Source organism: Elaeis guineensis, chromosome 12 (assembly GCF_000442705.2).
Source record: "Elaeis guineensis isolate ETL-2024a chromosome 12, EG11, whole genome shotgun sequence".
Taxonomy (NCBI): domain Eukaryota; kingdom Viridiplantae; phylum Streptophyta; class Magnoliopsida; order Arecales; family Arecaceae; genus Elaeis; species Elaeis guineensis.
This window is the reverse complement of record NC_026004.2, coordinates 23,929,988-23,951,118: the sequence shown is the minus strand read 5'-3', so window position 1 is coordinate 23,951,118 and position 21,131 is coordinate 23,929,988. Positions and strand designations below refer to the sequence as shown.

Here is a 21,131-nt window from a genome sequence, read left to right as displayed (position 1 = left end):
GTCCGGATCCCGGACTCCGGCCGCCGGCAACCGAGCCAGCCCCTAAGGGTCGCCGTCTTCGCCCTTGGGAGCTTCTGGCGCTCCGAGGCCGTCTTCGGATGCCTCCCTGGCGTTGTCCGGACCTCGGTCGGTTATGCTGGCGGGTCCAAGACCAACCCGGAGTACCGAAACCTTGGAGACCACGCCGAGTGCGTACAGGTCGAATTGATTCTATTCTCAATTGCATGAACTCGGTGATATTTTGTTATTTTTCTCAATTGAATCGTCAAAATCTGATTTTTGGTTTGAGGGTATTGAGGACAACGTAAGATGGTTGCTGAAAATTGTTCACGGATTGCTTTTTCAGAATTGATGCTATATATTCTAATAATTTAGAAAATAATGCCAGTTTAGATGTCAATTCTAGTAAGAAACCGGTAACTTTCATGCCAAATGTTATTTTTATATGAGAAAGCAGTAACAACACCTTTAGTGAATCTTAAAAGGGCTTGATAATGTTTTTCATTTTCTTCCTGATTAACAGGATGGATTTCTCTGGATCTGCAGGATTCTCAAGGATCCATATAGACTGTAATAGGATCATATTGCTAATCTAGTTGTCGCATGCATGCTTACTTTTACTAATGTATAATTTGGAAGGAGGGATAATCCTAGTTTGCTTATTGACAGTCTCAAAGGATAACTTTATTGCTATTCTTAAAAGTATTCTAAGTTTCATCACAAAAATAGCTTAATATTTAATCTATAATAAGAGTAAAATGTATCTATTGTCAATTCTCTAAAAGATAAAAATTATCTACTATTGATAAAATAAATGGTTTTACATTTCAATTTTTAACAGATTAATCTGCAATAATCTGGTACTCTGAATTCTATTTTTTACTCAATCAGGTGCTTCCTTAATATAACTGAACATTTATTGCTTACATGTCAGTCTTTTTTGGTGTAAATAAGCCTTTACCATTCTAGTAATATGGGGTTAAATCTACTTTCAAAGTGAAATTGCATGAAGGTGTAAGGGTTAACAAAAAATTATCGATTAGTAGATCCTAGCTTGTCTACTTGTAGATGGTAGTGTATTAGTGTAAATTGCTATTTGGCAAGATTTGCCGTATCGTACTGAACTAGCGGCACGAGGTGTACTGGACCATACCAGTTCAGTACCCGTATGCAGTATGGGAGGCATATTGACACTCGATATACTGAATTGGCCCTGTATCGGCGTAATAGCGAGTTGGCACCGACATGGAGCCCAGTACCGAGACGGCAAACCTTGCTATCAGGTACTCCATTTGTTGACATTGTTATTCCATGTTAAGGCTGACTCATAAAACATAAAGGTTAATTGAAAATAGAGGAAGAATGTGTACAACTCAAAAACGGGATAAAGTTTTGAATGACATTTCAGTGTCTTACCATTTAGACTAGTACCATGTTAATATCATTACGATTTCTTTTTTCTAAAATGTCAGAATGAGTTCAGTGCTATGAATGGATTGCCTTGATACTAACAGCTGTTGGCCACTTATGCTAACTCTTTATTAACAACAGCAGCAGTCATGCTGGTGGTGAACATAATGAAGCTTTAGTTTATGCATTTTTTCTAATTGGATGAATTAAAAAACAGCTTCTTTCAGCTAATCGGCTTTGTTTATTTTTCATTCCCATCCCAAACAATAAGAATAATTGCAAATGGTGAAACCTTGTAAACTTTTGTGCTTTATTGTCTTACCAGGTGCTCAATTTCTTTTGCAAAATATTAATATTATGTTCCCATAATTGTATTCGTTTGCTATTTTTCCATGATCTGGGTAGAATTCTTAATTTTGCATTGTAGATAAGTTTATGCAATAGTATGAGATTCGTTGTTACTTTTCAAAGTGGCGTGATTCCTTTGATAGATCTGTTCGCACGGGCCTGTCAAGCTTTCAACTTCTTATGTTTGCCTTCATGGTCTGATCTATTTATGTAATCATGTTGCAGAGCAGTACTTGTTTCTTATTCTCTTTTGGTAACATTGTCCAGGTTGAATATGATCCCAAACTGATTCAATTCAAGCAGCTTTTGGATGTCTTTTGGGCTAGTCATGATCCTAGGCAGGTTTTCGGCCAAGGACCAGATGTAGGTAACCAGTATAGGTAATTGAACTCTTACAGAAAAAGAAATTTCAAACTTCTCATAGTGTTTGACATTTTAAAAAGAAGAAAAAAAAACAGAGCTGTTCAAACTGTGAAATATCGATGTTGAATCTATAGCAGCCACTAAAATGATGTTTATAGCTGAGCACTCCTTGAGGTGTATAGACCAGATTTACGTTACTACCTATCACGGGAGCAAGTGGACAATCTGACTGAATTTTTTTTAAATTCACATCACTCTTAAACATGGACTTTCCTGACGCTGCAGATCAATTATCTTCACAAATGGAACCCTAGAGGCTAGGTTAGCTGCTGCAAGCAAAGAAAGGGAACAGACCAAGAGTAGGAGCAGTATTGTGACTACACAAATCCAACAACTAGGAACATTCTATCCTGCTGAATCTGAACACCAGGTATTTGCCCTTTAGCTTTAGTTCTGGAATATTCTTAATATTTTAACAGAAGGTTTAAATAATGTCTGCCTGAGAATACGTGATCTTTGTGATGCTTTTATCTTTATCACTCAAAATGATATTGCATTTATTTTCATTAATTTGTTTTAAATAGAAAAGGAAAGCCCAATGCACAGGGCTCCTGCTATTGCAGGGTCTGGGAAGGGTCAGATATACATAGTCTTATCTCATATGCAGACAAGCCATTTCCATGTTTTGGATTTGTGAACTTCATGTCATAATGGAGCAACCTTACCATCATGTCATATTAATTGTTTTAAATTCAATGTTTATCACCTAGTGCTGTACTTGGTGAACAACTTGATTGTTAGCCTCCCATCAATTTCGTGGAAGACTGGAAGTTTGGTTGCAAACAAGAATTAATTGATATCTAATTCCTGTGCTGTTTTTTTTTTCCTTCAATAGAACTGAAAAAAAGTGCAGTTGATAAGTTTTTAATCTAATATGTTACATGTCCATATAAGTTAGAAACAACTTAGGACTTGCCACATAAGTATTGAATTTGGTTATCCTACTAGGTACGACTCATCATGTATTTGGATGAGTTGATTTTAACTTGCTTCTTTTCTAAAAAGCTTTTTCTTAATTTTCCTCATGGTTTTTGTATGCTTCACATGGCAAGGGAACCATGCTTGGGAGTTGTGCTTCAACTAGTTTAACCCAAAACAACTTCATGATTTTTTCCCCCCCAAATGTCACATTGTTTGGATATTTCTTTTTCCCTCAATGTTGATGACAGAACCAGGATTATGTCAGCACTACTATGGGTAAGGAGGGGAAAATCAGAACTACTATGGATTTTATATTGGTCTTAACTGAAGAAGGTAATGAATTTTTTTCGGAAAATTCTATCTGGTAAAAACAGGATATGAATGGATGGTATTAAATTAAATATAACTATATAAGGGAGTCAATTGAATGACACAGAGGATTCTCTTTTTAACCCAGAGGTGGAGTCAAAGTGGTTGTGTTCAGTGTGGAGTGTGGAAAAAGAACCCAAGTTTGACGAATCTTCGATGTTGTTTTTTCAGTGGTTCAAATGACTTAATATGTTGTCTAGAGAGGTCTTCCGAACCTTGGGTTTTTATGAAGTTATCATTTTGTTGGAAGTACGAAAAGTCATAGGAGACTGAGCTTGATGTAAAAGTCTGAGCATGAAAAGCAATCCAGCTTGCTGAAAAGCAGGGAAGGTTAGACTAGGCTTTGAAATGGGTGACAAAGTATTCACTGTTGAGAAGATTAATTTGGTTCTGTGAAACTAATAGTAGTATATATGTTAAGATGTTCTGTTATCTATTTTCTGGTTAGAAAAGTATCTAAGCGGAGGAGCAGAAAGATGGAAGGAATTTGGAGGACAACTCTAGGAGCAATGTGTGAAGTCTACTTCAAGGCAATAAGTCTTTAGCCCTCCAATTATGACTTCTTAGTCTTCCCAATAACCATAAAATCTTGTACAATTTTTAGCCTTCATGATGATTCTAAAATGTAACTACTGTTATCAATGTGCAACAAAGACCCAGGGAAATGCATATAAAAAGGGTGGTTTAGAGAGTGAAAAATGAGAAAACCCCGAAAATAACATGGCAAGAAAGTTGGGAGAAGCGGTTTGAGAACTGGTTCTGAAAAAGGACCTTATTCCTAATGGGATGAAGAAGGATCAATAAAGTCAACCCAGACAATTGGCAATGGCACAAGACTTCTGGAGGTCATGATTTTTACAAAAAGCTATGAGCTGATCATCTGCCTGTCTTAACTTCTCCTGGGCAATATTCTACCGCTCTGTTGCCTAATCACCCTTGCAAAGACCATATAAAAAAGTAGCAAACTACCATATTGTTTATGATTGAAACTGGATGATCCCATGGTTGTAAGTTTTGACAACTTGAACAACAGTGTTGGACATTGGTTGTATATCTGCAGATTCTTTCGTGCAGATGGTTCAAATTGACATAAAAATTTAGACCATACTCTATTATACGAACCTATTATGCAGATGATTCAATTCTTGATTGAATGACTTCTTTCCATGAATAAATTATTTGACTTATGATCAGGCATGTCCTGCATGTGCCCTACAACAATTGGCTATGCATGCTTCTATGTGCCTCCATCAGATTTATGTGATAGGTTTCACCCCTTTCCAATAGGCTTCTCATCAGTCGTGAATGGCACTTGCCAAGCGTTGGTAGTTAGACTTAGGCCCCAAATAGTATGGCTTTCTATACCCTTAAGAGGCTGAAAAAAGTCTACTAGGGGAAGCTCCAATTTGGAGCTTTTCACAAAAGCTCTACATGAGAAATCTCAGGAAGTTGTCTCCATTTTTATATAAATTCTGCAGAGAAGAAAATACTATGGCAATTATTCAAAATATAATATAGTATGATATAATATGATATCATGTCATGTAATATAAGTAATATTTTAACAATATCATATAATAATATAAAATAATTACAGAATATTATTATAATCATGATAATATAATATTTTTATTATAAATTAATATTATTATAATATATTATAGGCCTTTCCTACAGGAACATCCACAATAGATCCAATGCACACTTGACAAGATCTCTTTCTTTAGGTGTTAGTACTATGGCTTTCCATCTAAATAGTTTCAATTTAAGCAATCTGTAGTTGACAGTCAGTAATATTATTATATTAAATATTATATGATAATTATATTATATTATTTATAATAATTTTATAATAATAAAATATTTAACAACCATAGAATAATATTCTAAAATATTTTTATATTTTTGGTAGTAATATAAAAACTATTTTTATCCTAATGCCCATGCTAATTCTTCATATAATATAGTATAATACAATAATATATTATAGTAATATTATATAATAATGTAAGAATATTATTATAATATAATATTACTTAAATATAATATCATACTCTATAGAAAATTTATTATAAATACTGCATTATATGTGAAGCAATGTGGTTTATCACTTGCTAAAGCATATGTTGGTGGTTATGTGCCTAGTCTCTTATCTATATGAGTCTCTTTGACCAAATTTGGGTATTCAAGAATAATCCTGGCCTATGATAGGAAGATAATTCATTGGAATGACTACGCAGATAAGCTAGCTCAATCATATTTGTTTTGGTTCCCTCTAGCTAAGATAATTATTATAATATTACAATCAAAATATAATGATATTATAAAATATTAAAAATATCAATATAAGTAATTTAGAAATTAAGAATGTTATATAATAATACTTTTTGACAATACAAGTAGTTATACAATTGAAAGGGCTATGTGATGTCCTTTATTATCGGTTTCGTCGTTTGCTGAACCGTCATGAACTAGACTGTTCAGGGCATTTTGAGCCGTATTAGCGGCAAATCGGGATGGATCAGATGGATAAATCGAAACACTGAACGAGGAGGGAAAGAGAGAGAAAGAGAGGAGGGTGAGAGAGAGAGAGGAGAGGAGAGAAGCGGAGGCCTTCGTGGCTTGGTGTTGCCCGATAGGACGTTTAAACAAAAGAGAGAGAGAGGGGAAAGCGATGGCACTGGAGGGATGTGCAACGAACGGAAAGATTGCTGGAGGGTGTCGGATGGCTGTCGTGGCCACCAAACGGTGGAAAATGCATGGACGAAGCCATGACTGTGGAACAGGGGGCGGGCGAAAAATGCGCGGATGAAGTCGTGACTGCAGAATAGGGGCGACCGTCCCTATTTTTTGATCGTATTTTTTTTAAAAATGACAATAAATAGTGAAGTTGGCAAAGAGTTTGCTGGCTTCATTGTTTTTAACTTTTTTTTTAAAAAAATTCTCAAACAATGCCGGCTTCACTTAAGTGATTATCGGCTTCATTGTAATTGCAGTATAGGAGTCGATTGCGCCGTCCGACAGTCACAGCGGTTAGTCAGAGGCCCTCCGGTGGTCTCTCCGACGGCTTTCCCTTCCTCTTTTTATTTCTTCCCCCTCTTCTTTCTCTATATCTCCTCTTTCTTTCTTTTCCCCCTCCTCAGTTTCCTTCTTATCCTTTGTGTTGGTTCATGCCGGTCTGATCTGATATGGATCCGTACTGGCTCGTACTGCTGGCTAGCTGGCATAGGTCTTGGTTCGGTTCTGTCTTCTTTGATCAATTTTGATACTAAAAATATTTTCTCAGTTTGGTTACCAAATATATATTTTCCACAGTACTTCATAAATATAGTTACGAAACACCAAACAACTTTTTTCAAAGCTCAATTAGCAAAAGATTTATTGCTCAAAACTATGCAGACAATAGCTGCAATACCAAAGTGGGCCTTATTTGCCTTTCGGGCTTGAGTGCTGCTGCATGTTCACTTGCAAACCTTAGGGCCAGAAGAAAGGTTCACTGTTGTGCGATGGGCACCTAATTTATGATAATGATGATTGCAAATATACTGACTGTAGACAACAGATCTAGTCAAATCTTGTCCAAGTACAAGAGGTTCAGATGCTTGTAGTTTGCTTCTAAATTTCGGCCTAAACCATAACACCTGTCAGTTTGCACAGATGCTGCTTTCAACTAAAAAAAACTTTATAATGACTATAGTTTGTATGTTTTGCAGAAATTTGAGTTGAAGCATAATCCTTTTCTCCTGCAATTGACTGGAGATATGCCGGAAGAGGAACTTTTGACATCAAGCCTAGCTGCAAAGCTGAATGGCTATGCTGCTGAGCTTTGCCATTCAGGAATCCAAAAGAAGATCGTTGCGAAGATTAATGAGATACGAAAAAATGGTTGGCCCATCTTAAGGGAGGTTTAGATGTGTGGTAGCAAGGGAGCTTTAGTGTGATGAAGGTTATTGCGTTACAATCTAAAATATTGCAGCAAACAGCCATTAGCTTGATGGAGGGTGAGCATCAGAATTGAGGTGTTAGGTATATTGTTTATTTGTAATATATATATATATATTTTTTTTTCCTGTGGTGAACCATCCTCAAGATTTAAATTGATCTAGTGCCGGCTAGGTCAGATGGGAGATAACCATGCATCAATAAAAGTCCAGAGCCCTGGCATGCTTTGCCACAAAATTCCCAGAATGGCTTCCAATCCATCTGACGTAGGTAACCATGGAATCCTTCGTTCAAACTTCAATCTGTCACATGACCTTCTGTATCTAAGCTAGATGAATTAATGTCTAGCAGTAGGTTTCTTTCTTTTCTGGTTAAATTAATTAATGTTAGGATCACTAGTTAAACAGTAAGACTTTGGAAACCTGCTGAGGTTTCTAATGAAAGGTCATTAGCTGTAAATACTCACTAGAAATAGGGCTGAATGGTGTTCTATGATTGCATCTGATAAAAGAGCATGATACCATCCTTGAGAGAAGAGATTTATGGTTGACTGAATTTGCCACAAATTAAGATAAAAATAGAGTTAAGATAGGAGACAGAAGCAAAAAGGCTTAGTGATGGTCATGGTATCCAGTGGGAGGGCATAATACCATCAACTAGAGAGGGCATTTATGGCATGTCCGAAGTTGCAAGAGATTAAGAGACAACAAAAAATAAATAAACAGTTAGATGATGAGGCATGAGATGAGGCAACTTTTAACTTCCAGTTCTTTTCCCAGCCATTTTTCACCTCTTAAGTGAAAGGCTATGTGATTTGAAGAGGGTTTCAACCAAAGAATGCTTTCTATGTGATGCATGTAGAGGACTATTTTCATTACTTGCAGTTGGATGGCAAGTCCAGCGATTATGGTTAGGAATGATAATGGATCAGATATGAGTTAGATTAGTCTATCTTCATGCACGCCCCGCAAGTAAAAACCTCATTTTTGATATCCATCCTATATCCGCCTCGGATCGAGTCTGGTCAAGTCAAATAGAAATGTGGGTCAAATCGAATTGGATATATAAGAGGAGTTAGTTGGATCGGATCGAATATATGTAAATAATATAAAATCATTATATTTTGAAAGAGGGACATATTATTAACCATATCTAATCTGAATTCACTTTGAATATTTTTTTTTAGAATCCATACTCGCTACGGATTTCAATCGGTTCGGACAAAATCTATTTCATTTGGATTTGATCGGGTTGGATACCCGACAGATCGGCTAAAATTATCATCTCTAATTGTAGTCAGCTATGTTCTAGACTGCCAATGCCTTGTATGCAATATTTTTAGATCCATTCACAGCTAGTGAGACAATTATTAGTACTAATTAGAGTACCATATGAGCATTATAGGACATGTAAATGGAGTGGTAAATATATTTACCTTAAATTACACAGGTTTCCTGGTTATATGAAATAAAGCATGCCCTTAGGTAACTGGAATCTATGCCTTCTTTTTTTTTTTTTTTTTCTTTTTCAAGTTAAAGGCTGCAGACAATCCCTGATAACCCGACAACTAGCCCAGACATCAAAAAATAAGCTGGTTTTGTTAGACAGAATGGAATTCTTTATCTGCTCGATGTTGGACATGAATACCAGTCCTGAATAACTTTATAATCAAGCAGGTTATTGTAGGGTAAAAAACTGTGTCAGAACCGTCAAGTAGTCTCAACAGCAAGCGTTGAAATAGTACATGACATTTCAAATTTATCCGGGCCTTAGGCCACATGAACGGACAAGAATATGCTCGAGTGGGGGGTTTGTAAATACCATGAATCATTACCATCATTTTATGTTTTTTTTGATAATTCAAGTGTTATAAGCTTGTTTGCTGTCACAACCAAGACAAGGTAAAGATTTCCGATTTTCAGAATAAAGAATTAAGTAAAATTCAAAATGAATATTACCTTTAGCGGAACCCCACGGGAAAAAAATTGAGCACAAATTCTGAACTTGATGATCTGTCATATCTAAGTTTGCATTAAAAAGACTGACTAAATTTCATCCCAACCAAAAGTGAATGCAACTGAGAATCCATGAGCATTCAGCAGATCAACCTGATATGGATCGTGGCATATTTATTCTCTTTAGAGTAATTCTGCTGTGAGTGATCTCTATCAGGATTTTATTGATGAAATTTTGGGTATTCAAGAATGCAATCATTACATGTCAAGCCAGCTTTGAGTTTCAACAATGGAAGATCTTGCTGGGAACCGGTTTGCCATACCAAACCAGCCCAAGGCAAACACATTGGTGGTAGTGCCATAAGCCAGATTTAGCATTACCAAGTCTTCAGGATGCATCCCTCCCACAGCTTATGAAATTTCCAGCACCATAAATACATAACGCTCATGAAAATTTGTTAAAATAAGGAGAGAAGCCTAAACTGTCACGCCGGCCATGGTAAGAAGGGAACTACCAATATAGGTTTCATGATTGAGATATTTAAATTGGCATCTCTAATTTTTTTCAAGTTCACAAACGTTAGGAGATGAACTCCTCTTTTATCAGAATAAATGTCACCCATCCTCCCAGTTTTCCTGGGAAAGATAAGAATCGCAAGTAAATCATGATGCTGCAACAAATTGAAATAAACCCTCAAATCAGGTCATTGTGAAACAAGAAAGAAAATTATGCATTTCCAGTTCAATGATGCCCTTTCGCCTCAGCTTTTTTATTATGTTTTGCCTTTGCCTGGAAAAAAGAAGAAGCATGTTATCACTCAGCGGTGGTGTTTATAAGTGTGAGATCATGTACTCATGATATAATATTTTAACAGTCTAATATGAATAGAATACTTGGGAGAAATGCAATATCTTCACAAAGAAAGGTATGGAGAAAAACAGGTTGCTTGCAGCTAAATTACCGTTAAGTGAAGTGGAATACTAACAATCAGAGCAATTGGGGAGGGGGCCGGGGGGTTTGTGGGTTGGGGTTGGTGAGGGAAATGAAAGCCTGATGATTCTAACAGGCCTTTGGGTGGTAAAGATGGCAACAAGGTAACATGTTTTGTGAAATATTCAAGCCTTCCTGATATCAAGCAGCCAAACACCAATTGCACGGTTACCAAACAGCAATGGATAAGTTCAAAATTAGACTGAAGGTAGTGCAGTATCTCCAACCCTGTATGCTCACATAGTGAATGGCTTTAATGTTCCCTGATCTGTGGTAAATTGCATGGCATGCCATACAAGTCCATGATTCATGGTGTTAACACTTCAAAGTGGAGAGGAAATCTATATTGAAGACACATGCTAACTCACCAACAAAAAATCCTTTCAGAAACAGTGTCCATAAGAAACTACTGTAAATTCTGAACACAGACTCAACATATGTTATTCATTTAACCGAAGAATAAATCCAAAACCATCATGAAGAACATCGAAGTGCTATGAACATAGATAGATAAAATACAAAATTAGAAAACAAGGTTACCATTGTCAGTGCAGTAAATTGAGGTTTCTTTCTTGTGATATATATGGGATTATTACTTTAGCAACAATTCATATGCAATCTAGTTTCATAAAATAATGGGTCAGTGAAGAATTTGATATTATGCACATATAGTCTACATGTTTATTTCTGAATTCTTTGACATAAAAATATAATATTTTATAAAAGAAAAGAAACGTGCATGCCAAATGTTACTCAAGTATTATTCCATGGATTCATCATCCAGTCAGTGAATATATAAATATTGCGTGGTGTCAAACAAGTCTAGATTCATTATTATCAAGAAAAAAATTAAGAAGAAAGAAAGGAGAAAACATGTTTCCTACCAACTGCACTCTCTAATTAAAGCATTTGTTTTAAGATAGGTTAGAAAGTCCAACAAATCAAGCAATTAAAAAAGGGAAAGCATAGAACAGTCCACGACCTTGTTAGATGCCTTTATGTAAAGGCCATCTCATAGTCCTACAAGTACCTTTGGTTCCTCATGTAGCCTCTGTACATCAGTGCTGAATTTAGGGTTTTAGGGATGTTATGATTTCAGATCTAAATCTGGAATCAGATGGAAAAAATTGTGGAAAAGGACAAGTAGGAAAATGGAAAGTGGTAACAGGGAAGGGAGAAATAACAGATAATAGGAAGAGGAAATATGAATCAAGATGCTCAACAGAATTGAAGACGCCCTCGATATATTCAATCATAAAACATGTTCTTCATACATTACTTAGGATTCAATAAATAGAAAAATCCAACTTTGAGTCCTATATTTATGTTCAATTGCAATCATATACCAAATAAGAGCACCCAAATAGCAAAACAATGACTAAAAACTGAAAACAGTATAAACTTCAGCAAATCAAAGCTTCAAAAACCTGATTGCATAAATTCCATGTCACCAAAATAAGGCAAGAAAGAAAAAGGAAGATTAACACTATAAGTTTAAATTGAGGACAAAGAGATGGGCTCCACAAAGCCCTCTTTCATAGGCAAGGAGTGATGACATAGGTGAAGAGAAGGACACAAGAATAAAAGAATCAAAGTCAAAGAGGAAGCTGAAGAATAGGCAGAGATGAAATGGAAGGAGAAGAGAAGATCAGAGTAAGAAGAGGGGAGATAGATGGGGTGGCATAGGAGGGGGAGGGTATAATTATATAATCAATCATAAATTAGTTCTTGGAGAACATGGTGGACTCAATAATAGATGGCCTTGTTGTTATTCATGATGACAAGGTTATCAGTCATCACCAACAACCAAGTATTCTCATTCATGAGCTTCCATGCATCACAAAGTCAAGCCTCTTACAGGAATTGGGACCTTGTAACGGGCAGCTTGGGATTGTCAATTAAAGGTGGCTGGAATAGGTTCAAGAGATTGAGTTTTGGGTGCTGGAATGGGTTCCCAAGCAAGTTGAACAATGTGGACTCAATAACATTGTCCCCAAGAAGGATGGAGCGGAGAAAGAGAGTGCACAGAGAGACCCCATTCAGAGACTGTTTGTTGGATTGCCTCTCTTTCTTCCTTGCTTCCTAGGTCCTCCCCCCATATTCCTAAGTTCAATTGGTCTTTCTCCCTCTCGTTGCCCTAGAAATGTATTTCCCCTTACATGAAAGAGAATACAATGGATAGTTCGAAAATAGATGGGTTTTATTAGCTCGTGGTGATTAGAATTGGAGGGTGATTAGTTAGTCAAAGAACTGAAATAAGGCCAATGTGCTTCTCCAGTTTCTCCACAGCTGGCATGAGTAGCTCAGATATGTTGCTGACTACAAAGCATGAAAGAAAAATTGATCACTCCACATAGTTTTCTGATGAACAAGGACTCCATGAAACCTAGCTACAACCAAAACAAAGGGGCTCTTCAAAATAACTACTGTATGACTCCTAAAAACATCAGGACCTTATTTCCATGTTCAAAAACAAATAAAGAAAACTTCTAAATTAATATATGTATTCTGTCAGTTTGCATTCTAAGAAAAATAATATTCTCCATGACACATCCAATTCTTCAGTATTTAAATAATTCTGTAAATATACTACTATCATCCCTGTCAGAATGCATCATATTTTCCAGGACATTAGGTACAAACAAAGGTTAACAGCATACTATCCAGGCAGTCAATGCTAACCTAATTCAAAGACATTTCAAAACTAGTACGTGTTTCTGTATAAGGTACTCTGTCTGCACTGCAGCAATGTTTCCAATTATATATGCTAGGAAGGATGGCTAAGGATGGATTCTCCAGGCAACAAATCATCCATAGATTTCCTCATTCAAAATTCACGTTACAACGTCAAGAGGAACAGTCCTACCAAATCCAATGTGTTACTCATCTTATTCTCTACTAACAATGCCTAAACTTATGTTGCCTTTTATATCAAAACCCACACATCACAAAGACGCATGGCAACAGTAAATCATAAGAAAATTTTCTTTTAAACTCCCACGAGCAATAAATTACACCCTGAGGATGACCTATAAAGAAACTTCCTTAAAGAACTCAAATCAGATCCTACTTCAAAAGATACAAAGGAAAACATAATAAGATGCTGACTTAATCATGGTTGCGTTTTGTCATCGTTACCTCCTACATCAAAAAAGTTCCAGAGAAAAAGAAAAAACAATCAAGTATCTTATGAGTAAAAATATGATAATAATCCATTTTGCTAACTGCTGTCTGGTTAATTCGATGTAAATTCATGATGTAATTCAAGGAAATCAATATACCATCACTTAACAAGTAATCCTTCAAAGGGGAGACCATAAAAAACAGGCACTTCCCTATGACCTATACATCCCAAAAAAACAATTAACTGACTCCCCCCCACCCCCACCCACCGAAAATAAATAAATAAATAAATGAGCCCGCAATTATCCCTGAAAACCTAGGCGCAAAGCATATAAACAGCAAAATAACTCTAAGCCCACCAAACAATGACCTAAATGGATTTTAAAATAAATCAGATCAAAGATGCTGACTTTGATTCAATACAAATACAAAAAAACGAAAAAAAGGATTTTAAAATAAATCAGATCAAAGATGCTGACTTTGATTCAATACCCCAAAATTAAAAAAAAAACAAACAAACAAACAAACAAGCGAATCGCATCATCCTAATCCGAGATCCGGCAGATAACAAAATATCCCTCTCCTGATACCTGGAAGGAAACGATTGGCGAATGGATGTAGGATGGAAGGAAAAGGTCTAATCTGATACCTGGAGGTAGGAGAGCTTCATGCTCCCATAGACGAGACCGAAGGTGAACGCCGACGCACGAGCTACCTATAGCACAAGATCATGATCACAGGTAGAAGTATTAAGCCCGGAGGAAATCATGATCGCAGATAGAAGTATTAAGCCCGGAGGAAACCGGAAGAAGGAATTCTCGAGAGAGAGAGACTAACGAAGGCGAGGGTGCTGACGCCGGAGTAGGGGCTGGGAATCGCCATGGATGAGGGTGGAAGCTCTAAGGGGCTAGAGAGCGAGATCGAGGGATGATGCGGGGGGATGCTATTCCTTGAAAGGTCCCTCCCGTCAGATCGTTTCTTCTATTGATCGCCGCCAAAACCCTAGCGAGCGGTCTGCAGGACCTTTTACCGTTCTTTCGTAGACTCCTCTCCCTCAGTACGTGCATTTTGCAAAAAAGGTCCTCTGAAGTTTGATTATGTTAGGAAAAGGCCATACTGTTCAATTTTTCAGTTTCATCCAAATTTCCCTATCTCTGGGCTCTTTTGCTCCTGCATATTAGTTGCACAGTATGTATACCACGTTGACCCTTTTACAGTTGGACAGGCGTTGTATCTTTTGTGTGTGTGCGAAATAAGAATTCGCCTCCCTTCACATGAATCCACTGGATTGTGCTATAGCCGCTTCAAAATCTATACAGATAGATGAATGGTGTTTGATGTACTTTGAGATCTCTCCATCTCCTCCTATACTCTCACACCTTATCATGATCAACTCCTACAAACCTATAAAGACATTGCACATGAACTTTTTCCCCAAGCTATTTAGAGTTGAGAGTGTGCATCATTTGTAAACCATGACCCTTTGGATTTAATTCCTCTAAATTTGTTGGTCAACCACCCCTACTCTATTCATCCTTACCTTTGCAAGCATATCATGGCTATTTTCCCTATTCATCCCACTATCTACTCCATTCTATCAGTGTCATCAAAGGAAAATTTTAATTTATGAATTTGCTTAATCAACTACACAATACTGGAGTTCATGTCATTTCCACTAAATTAAACATTACTCCTCTCCCATTGTAGCATTCCATGCATTTGCATCTTTAACACAAACACCACCAACTGCTACAATGAAATCATCTCTAACATCTAAAAGTAAGGATCTGGCCATTTTATAAGAAGGATGAACAGCCTGTAGCACTCAAAATCCTTGTATTCAACATTTCAAAGGTTGAAGTTTCAATTAAGATCCTTATATATGATGGAGCTATCTACACAGAGAAGTTGGATATCTGGCTACATCAATTAGAAACTTAATTCACTATATAGATATACTAATATCCAGAAAATAGCTTTTGCTTATCTCAATCTTTCTAACCATACCCTTATTCATGATATGTATACATAAAAAGCTATGATATCTCTAATATGTCATGAAGCAAACTTAAGAGCCTGATCTAAAAGCAATTTTATCCATTAGGCCATGAGAAAGATTGATGAATCAAGTAGTAGTACCGATATAAGAGTATGATCAATCTATCTAACATTACTCCATCAAGTTTCATAAGCAAGCAATCTCATTTGAAATCTCCATAAAAAATCATGTAGTCTTTATGAAGTACATTCTCTATAAAAGCATCAGCAAAAAACTAAACTCTTCAAAGTTGAAGATATTAGTGAAGATAGCATGAAGCTCATGGAAATTGAGGGGAAGAATAAATTTAGAAAAAGTAGAAAGGATAATAAACCCAAGAAAGATGGTAAACATCAAGCCAAAAGAGAGAGCAAAGCAAGAAGCAAGTATGACTCAAAGAAATTATTAAGACTACTGCAAGATCAGTGAACATAGTAAGGAGAAGTGTTCGGAACCTTCACCCAAAATTACAATCAAAAAGAAAGAAGTTGAAGAAGGCTACCAAGAAAAAAGGAAAAGCAGTCCTCAGTTTGACTGAGGTTGAGGACCTAGAAAAGTTGAGAAAGCATGCTAGAAATTGAGTTTGAAGGTGAGAAAAGCTAAGGTGGTGATTGAGGTAAAAACAAATGTGAGAAAGAAATTCTTTTAGTTGAAGATTTAAGTATAGCATGATATTCCTAAAACTACTGTGGATATTGGAAATTAAAAAAAAAAGAATCTCATTCTTAAATTCTGGTTCTGAAGCTAAGGTCGCAGACTATATCTCATCTGTGTCCCTACCTATATGGTGGCCTTTATTAGTAGGAGAAATTTTTTTCTATTTGACTTTTGGATTTTCCATGGGCATGCGGTGGAGAAAAAGTCATGCCCCAATATGATATTCTATAGCATTCGCGTCGAACAAAAATTATATAGAGTGGGCACTATAGAATATCATATGGGATGGACTTTCTATTTTACCATATTTTTTTTAATACTAATCTTAAAAAAGAATATAAAAATCAAAGATTTCTTCTATTAATGGAGTCGTTAGTCTTCTAATTAAAAATAAAAAAATTATGATATTCTCTTTCTTTCTCATTTTCAAAATATATTTTTTATTAATACATACTATATTGTCAAATGATATACACTAAATAAATGAATCATCAAATAAGTTAAAACATATTTTCAGATAAATCAATATATAATTTTCAAAATATAAAGTTTATCAATATACAATATACGGCTAAATGATATACACTAGCAAATTAGTCATCTAGTAATCAAAAATACATCTTTAAGCAAATGGATACATAATTTTCAGACTATTATGCTTATAAGTATACACTATATGATATGACAATATATACTCATTGACTTTCTAATACATACTGTAAACTTTTTTGATATGTATCTAGCAGTGATCTAATATACACCTCTAAATAAATCGATACACAATTTTTAGAGCATAGAGTTTATCAATATATAGTATATGATCAGATGATACATACTTAGTGAATTAGTCATCTAGCAATTTAATATAATGGCCTCCAAGTAAATTGATACATAGTTTCTAAAAATTATGTTCATCAGTACACATTACATGATTTGTTGATATATAATCATTGACTTTTTGATATATATTGTAAGTTTCTTTATTACACACTTAGTAATAATCTAATATATACCTCTAGATAAATCAATATACAGTTTTTAAGATATATTTTTACCTAAAGATATGGATTAGATCACTACTGGATGTGTATCAAAAAATTTACAGTATATTTCAAAAAATCAATGAGTGTGTATTACCAGGCTATGTAATATATACTAATGAATATTATTACAAGAAATATGCGATTTAACAACAAAAATTTTGCAATGGATAGAACCTGTTTCTAATTCATTGTTAATTGACAACGAATTTGCAATGGAATGCTTAATTCCATTGCTAATTTTAGAAAAATAAATTTATAATAGACTTGCAATGGATTAGACACAAAAATTTTGCAATGAAATAAAAATAGACCTAAAAATAGTTGCTAAATTTTGCAGGAGGTTTCCACGTATCATTGGTAACGGAATTGCAATGGATTAGCAACAGAATATAGCAACGGATTTACAATGAACTCAATTTTCATTGCTAATAGTTGGTTAAAAAAATTATAGATTTTTTTGATTAACTTACAATGGATTTACAACCGAAATTATTACATTGCTAATTTGGGAATAAAAAATTTTGCAATGGAATTGAAATGGCAACATCTTCGTTGCTAATCTAGAAATAAAAGAACTATCTAGGAAATGATTTTGCAACTGAATTGTAATGAAATTTCAGTCCGTTGCTAATTTTTAAAAAATAAAAAATCTTAACTTTCTATTAACTTGATTTTTCCTCTCTCTCCTTTCTTTTCTCTCCTCTTCCTCTCTCTCTTAATCGAGCCACCCTTAGCCTCCTCTCAAAAGAGCCCTAAATCTCCTCTCCCTCTCTCTCAACCGAGTAGCCCCTACACCCCTCGCCGAATGCTGCTCCACGCGACCCCCCCGCCTCCCTGATGCTCGCAACCTAGCCCTCCCCCGTGTGACCCCAACAACGCTACACCCTCATCCGATGCTGCTTCATGTGACCCCCCTCCCCCCCGGCCTCGACGCCTGCACCCCCGACCCCGACAGGGTAAAATCATGCCACCCATCTTCAGCTCCATAAGAGGTAAAGACTCCTCCTCTATCCCAATCATTGACCTCAAAATCGAGTACAGAAAGAGGAGCCCTTCTTATACCCTGAGGCCCCTCGGGTCCTTCCCCATCCAAACCCTAATCTAGGTTACTGAGGTATGCCTTCTCTGAGGATTTTCTCCTCTGCCTCTCTCTTCTCTATCGATGACTTCAGCTTTCTTTTTTTTTTTTAATTTTTATTTTATTTTTTTCGATTGATTAGGATTTTATTGATCACGTTTGTAAATATTGCTCCGCCACAACCTCAAGTGCAATCGCTCCTTCCTCCCTAAGAACCCTAAGGTCGCCCAGCTCTGCTGGAACAACTCCGCCCAGATCGAATCCCTAAAACCCCCATTCGATCTCGTCATCGCCACCGATGTCGTCTACATGGAGGACTCTGTGGCCCATCTCATCACTGCCATGGACGCCCTCCTAGTGCCCAATGGCATGCTCTTGCTGGGATACTAGCTTCGATCGCCTGAAGCCCACCAAGTGTTCTGGCAGCGATGTCGGCAAGTGTTTCTGGTTATAAAGAAGGTCGTCTAGGAGGATCTTCACCCAGATTATGTCTATCAGGAGATCGATATTTATCTCCTCAGGAAGAGGAAGTAAGATTTGGGTCGATACAAATTTACCAGGTATTTGATTATATGCCACTGTGAAGCTTTTGTTTTTTTTTACTTTAATTATATTATGATTTCTTTTGATGCAAGGAAAAGGATGGAATTCTCAAACACAAATAAAACACAGTTCTATTGGTTTTTTTTTTGTCTTTCTGGATAAGTATTTTGATGACTTTGCTTGATAATTAGTGATATATTTATGAACTATTCTTGGATGAGAATAAAGCACATGCTCAGTAGGCACTCTGAGATTGCTCATGACATTATATTAAAGTTTATCCAGCTTAGGAAAAGAGCAAGAAAGGAATATTGGGGGTATGTGGAGTAGAATTCTAGTTCCCACTTGACAGTAAGGGGTTTTGAAGAATAGTTCTATAGTAACTATTTCGAAGTTCGAAAACTTACCAGAAAATATATCCTTATTTGTTATTTCAATGTTCTAAGGCACTAGACGTATTCCCTAATTCTTGTGATCTCCAAGATTAAAAAAATAAGTTCTTATGAATTCTCAAGATTGTTCATAATTTCTAGCTCTTTTTTTTTCCCTAAAGTGGTTTATGTTCATCCTCAACTATGCTTGAATCCATAGGCAGGCCGAAAGACTTGCTTGTGTGAGGATGAGTTGTGAACTCATGATTTGTCTTTGGATTCAATGTGTGAAGGATTGTAAGCTAAAAAAATCCGTAAATGTGCAATTCATTCACATGCAGTATAATTAATATATGTTATGCAATATATAATCTGTATAATAAGTAGCTTTTCTGAGTCATATGACTGTTCTAATTTCACTATTATCAGCATTATCACCTAGGGATTAATTACTATTTGTTATCTTATTTCACATTGTTTTGTCTGTTCTTCATGTCTATGTTGGGAATAGTGTCCCAAAACCAATCGTCAGCCTATTGACGGTTGTGCTCATTTTTGTATATGTACATGAATTATGAATTAATAAAAATTATTTTGATATTTTTCATCACAAAATATTTCATCTTCTAATGAACTCCTATGTTGTGGTGAAGTCCTTAGGACTATTTAGACTCGACAAAGGAGGATTTGTCGTTTAGTCCTTAAATCTGTTCGCGATCAAATGATACGTTGTTACCAAGGACGACAACGTTTATCAAACATAGGTCATTGTGTGCCATATAAGTTGGTTGTCCTCTTAACCAAAGAGGGTGGAGATACTGGTATGGCATACAGGTGAGATGTAAGGATATATCTGCACTGAACGTGACCGACTCTGGAGCTATTTCTGCTGTCAAGATTTGCTCCGATGGAATATAGGTATAAATATCCCTCCGATCTGAGACCGCCATGGTGACTTGCAAGCAACTCACTGTACTTAGGCACTGGACTACCTGAATTTTTAATTCAGTGACGGAAGACTGCTAGGTGTAGTCAAGTACTTGATTTATCGATGTGTGTGTCAAGATGGGATTGACCACTCCAGTTTAGGAGCTGTGTACAGTCGTATTTCAATTTAGCAAAACCTTGGCTAGGATAGTCTTTGTGAGGAGTCACAGGACTGTTTGAGTTGAGCATGATTCGGATGATCTAATCAGAGTTGACAGTTTAACCCTGAGTCATCCTAAACACAGAGGTCAAAAGGATGAATTATACAATAATCATATTCACGTAGGTTATGAGTGTTGCGATTGTGACTATTCGACCTATCTGATCATCGGGTATCATTACTAGATGGTCACTTCGATTAGTACAGAAATTGGTTCCTGTGCTACCAGCTTAGGTTCGAACCTGCAGGGTCACACACATTAGAGATTCCTATCAGATCTGATGGCTGATGAAGAGTCCTAATGCTCGTGGACTATGAGTCCTACGTGTCTGAGACTCTGTGATCGAGAATCAAGATTCTCTGATCATGAGTCCGACACATTTTGGGTACCGAGGTCAAGAGTCCCACTGGTTTGGGACTCTTCGATCAGAGTTATATATCGATGAATTCTGATGTCCGATTACCCATCGAATTTGGACTCAATATTTATGAGAGATTTAATTAGTGATTTGATCACTAATTAACTCAATTTGATTGAGTAATTATTTTTAGATCAAGTCCAATTGAATTGGATTCAGTTGGGTTTGATCCGATTAGGTTAAGAGTTGACCTAATCGTCGAGATGGTTTGGTCCCTGATTTGATCAGGGGTTGGGCTTAATCAATTCCTGATTTGATTAAAATTTTATTAAGCCTAATTAAGCCTAATTTAGTTGGGTTTAAATTAGTCTAATTGGGCCTAACTTATTTGGTTCAATTAGGTTGGTTTAAAT

At 36.2% G+C, this 21,131-nt stretch overlaps 1 protein-coding gene and 1 long non-coding RNA gene across 2 annotated transcripts in view; one reads left to right on the top strand and one right to left on the bottom strand.

The window, feature by feature from the left end:
• LOC105054655 (peptide methionine sulfoxide reductase A5) overlaps positions 1-7,659 on the top strand; it is a 7,852-nt gene extending 193 nt beyond the window's left edge. Inside the window, exons 1-4 of the mRNA XM_010936228.3 lie at positions 1-198; positions 2,026-2,138; positions 2,407-2,551; positions 7,185-7,659. The exon at positions 1-198 is cut by the window's left edge and continues 193 nt beyond it. Of these exons, the coding sequence (XP_010934530.1) occupies positions 1-198; positions 2,026-2,138; positions 2,407-2,551; positions 7,185-7,382 (654 nt within the window). The 3' untranslated portion in view covers positions 7,383-7,659. The remainder of the gene's footprint in view (positions 199-2,025; positions 2,139-2,406; positions 2,552-7,184) is intronic.
• A 2,229-nt stretch (positions 7,660-9,888) lies between these two features.
• Positions 9,889-14,545, bottom strand: LOC114914667 (uncharacterized). Its single transcript, XR_012135980.1, has 3 exons — positions 14,320-14,545; positions 14,132-14,197; positions 9,889-10,158 (listed from the first exon to the last, which is right to left on the bottom strand). It is a non-coding gene; the product is annotated as an uncharacterized lncRNA (long non-coding RNA).
• Positions 14,546-21,131: the final 6,586 nt, after the last annotated feature.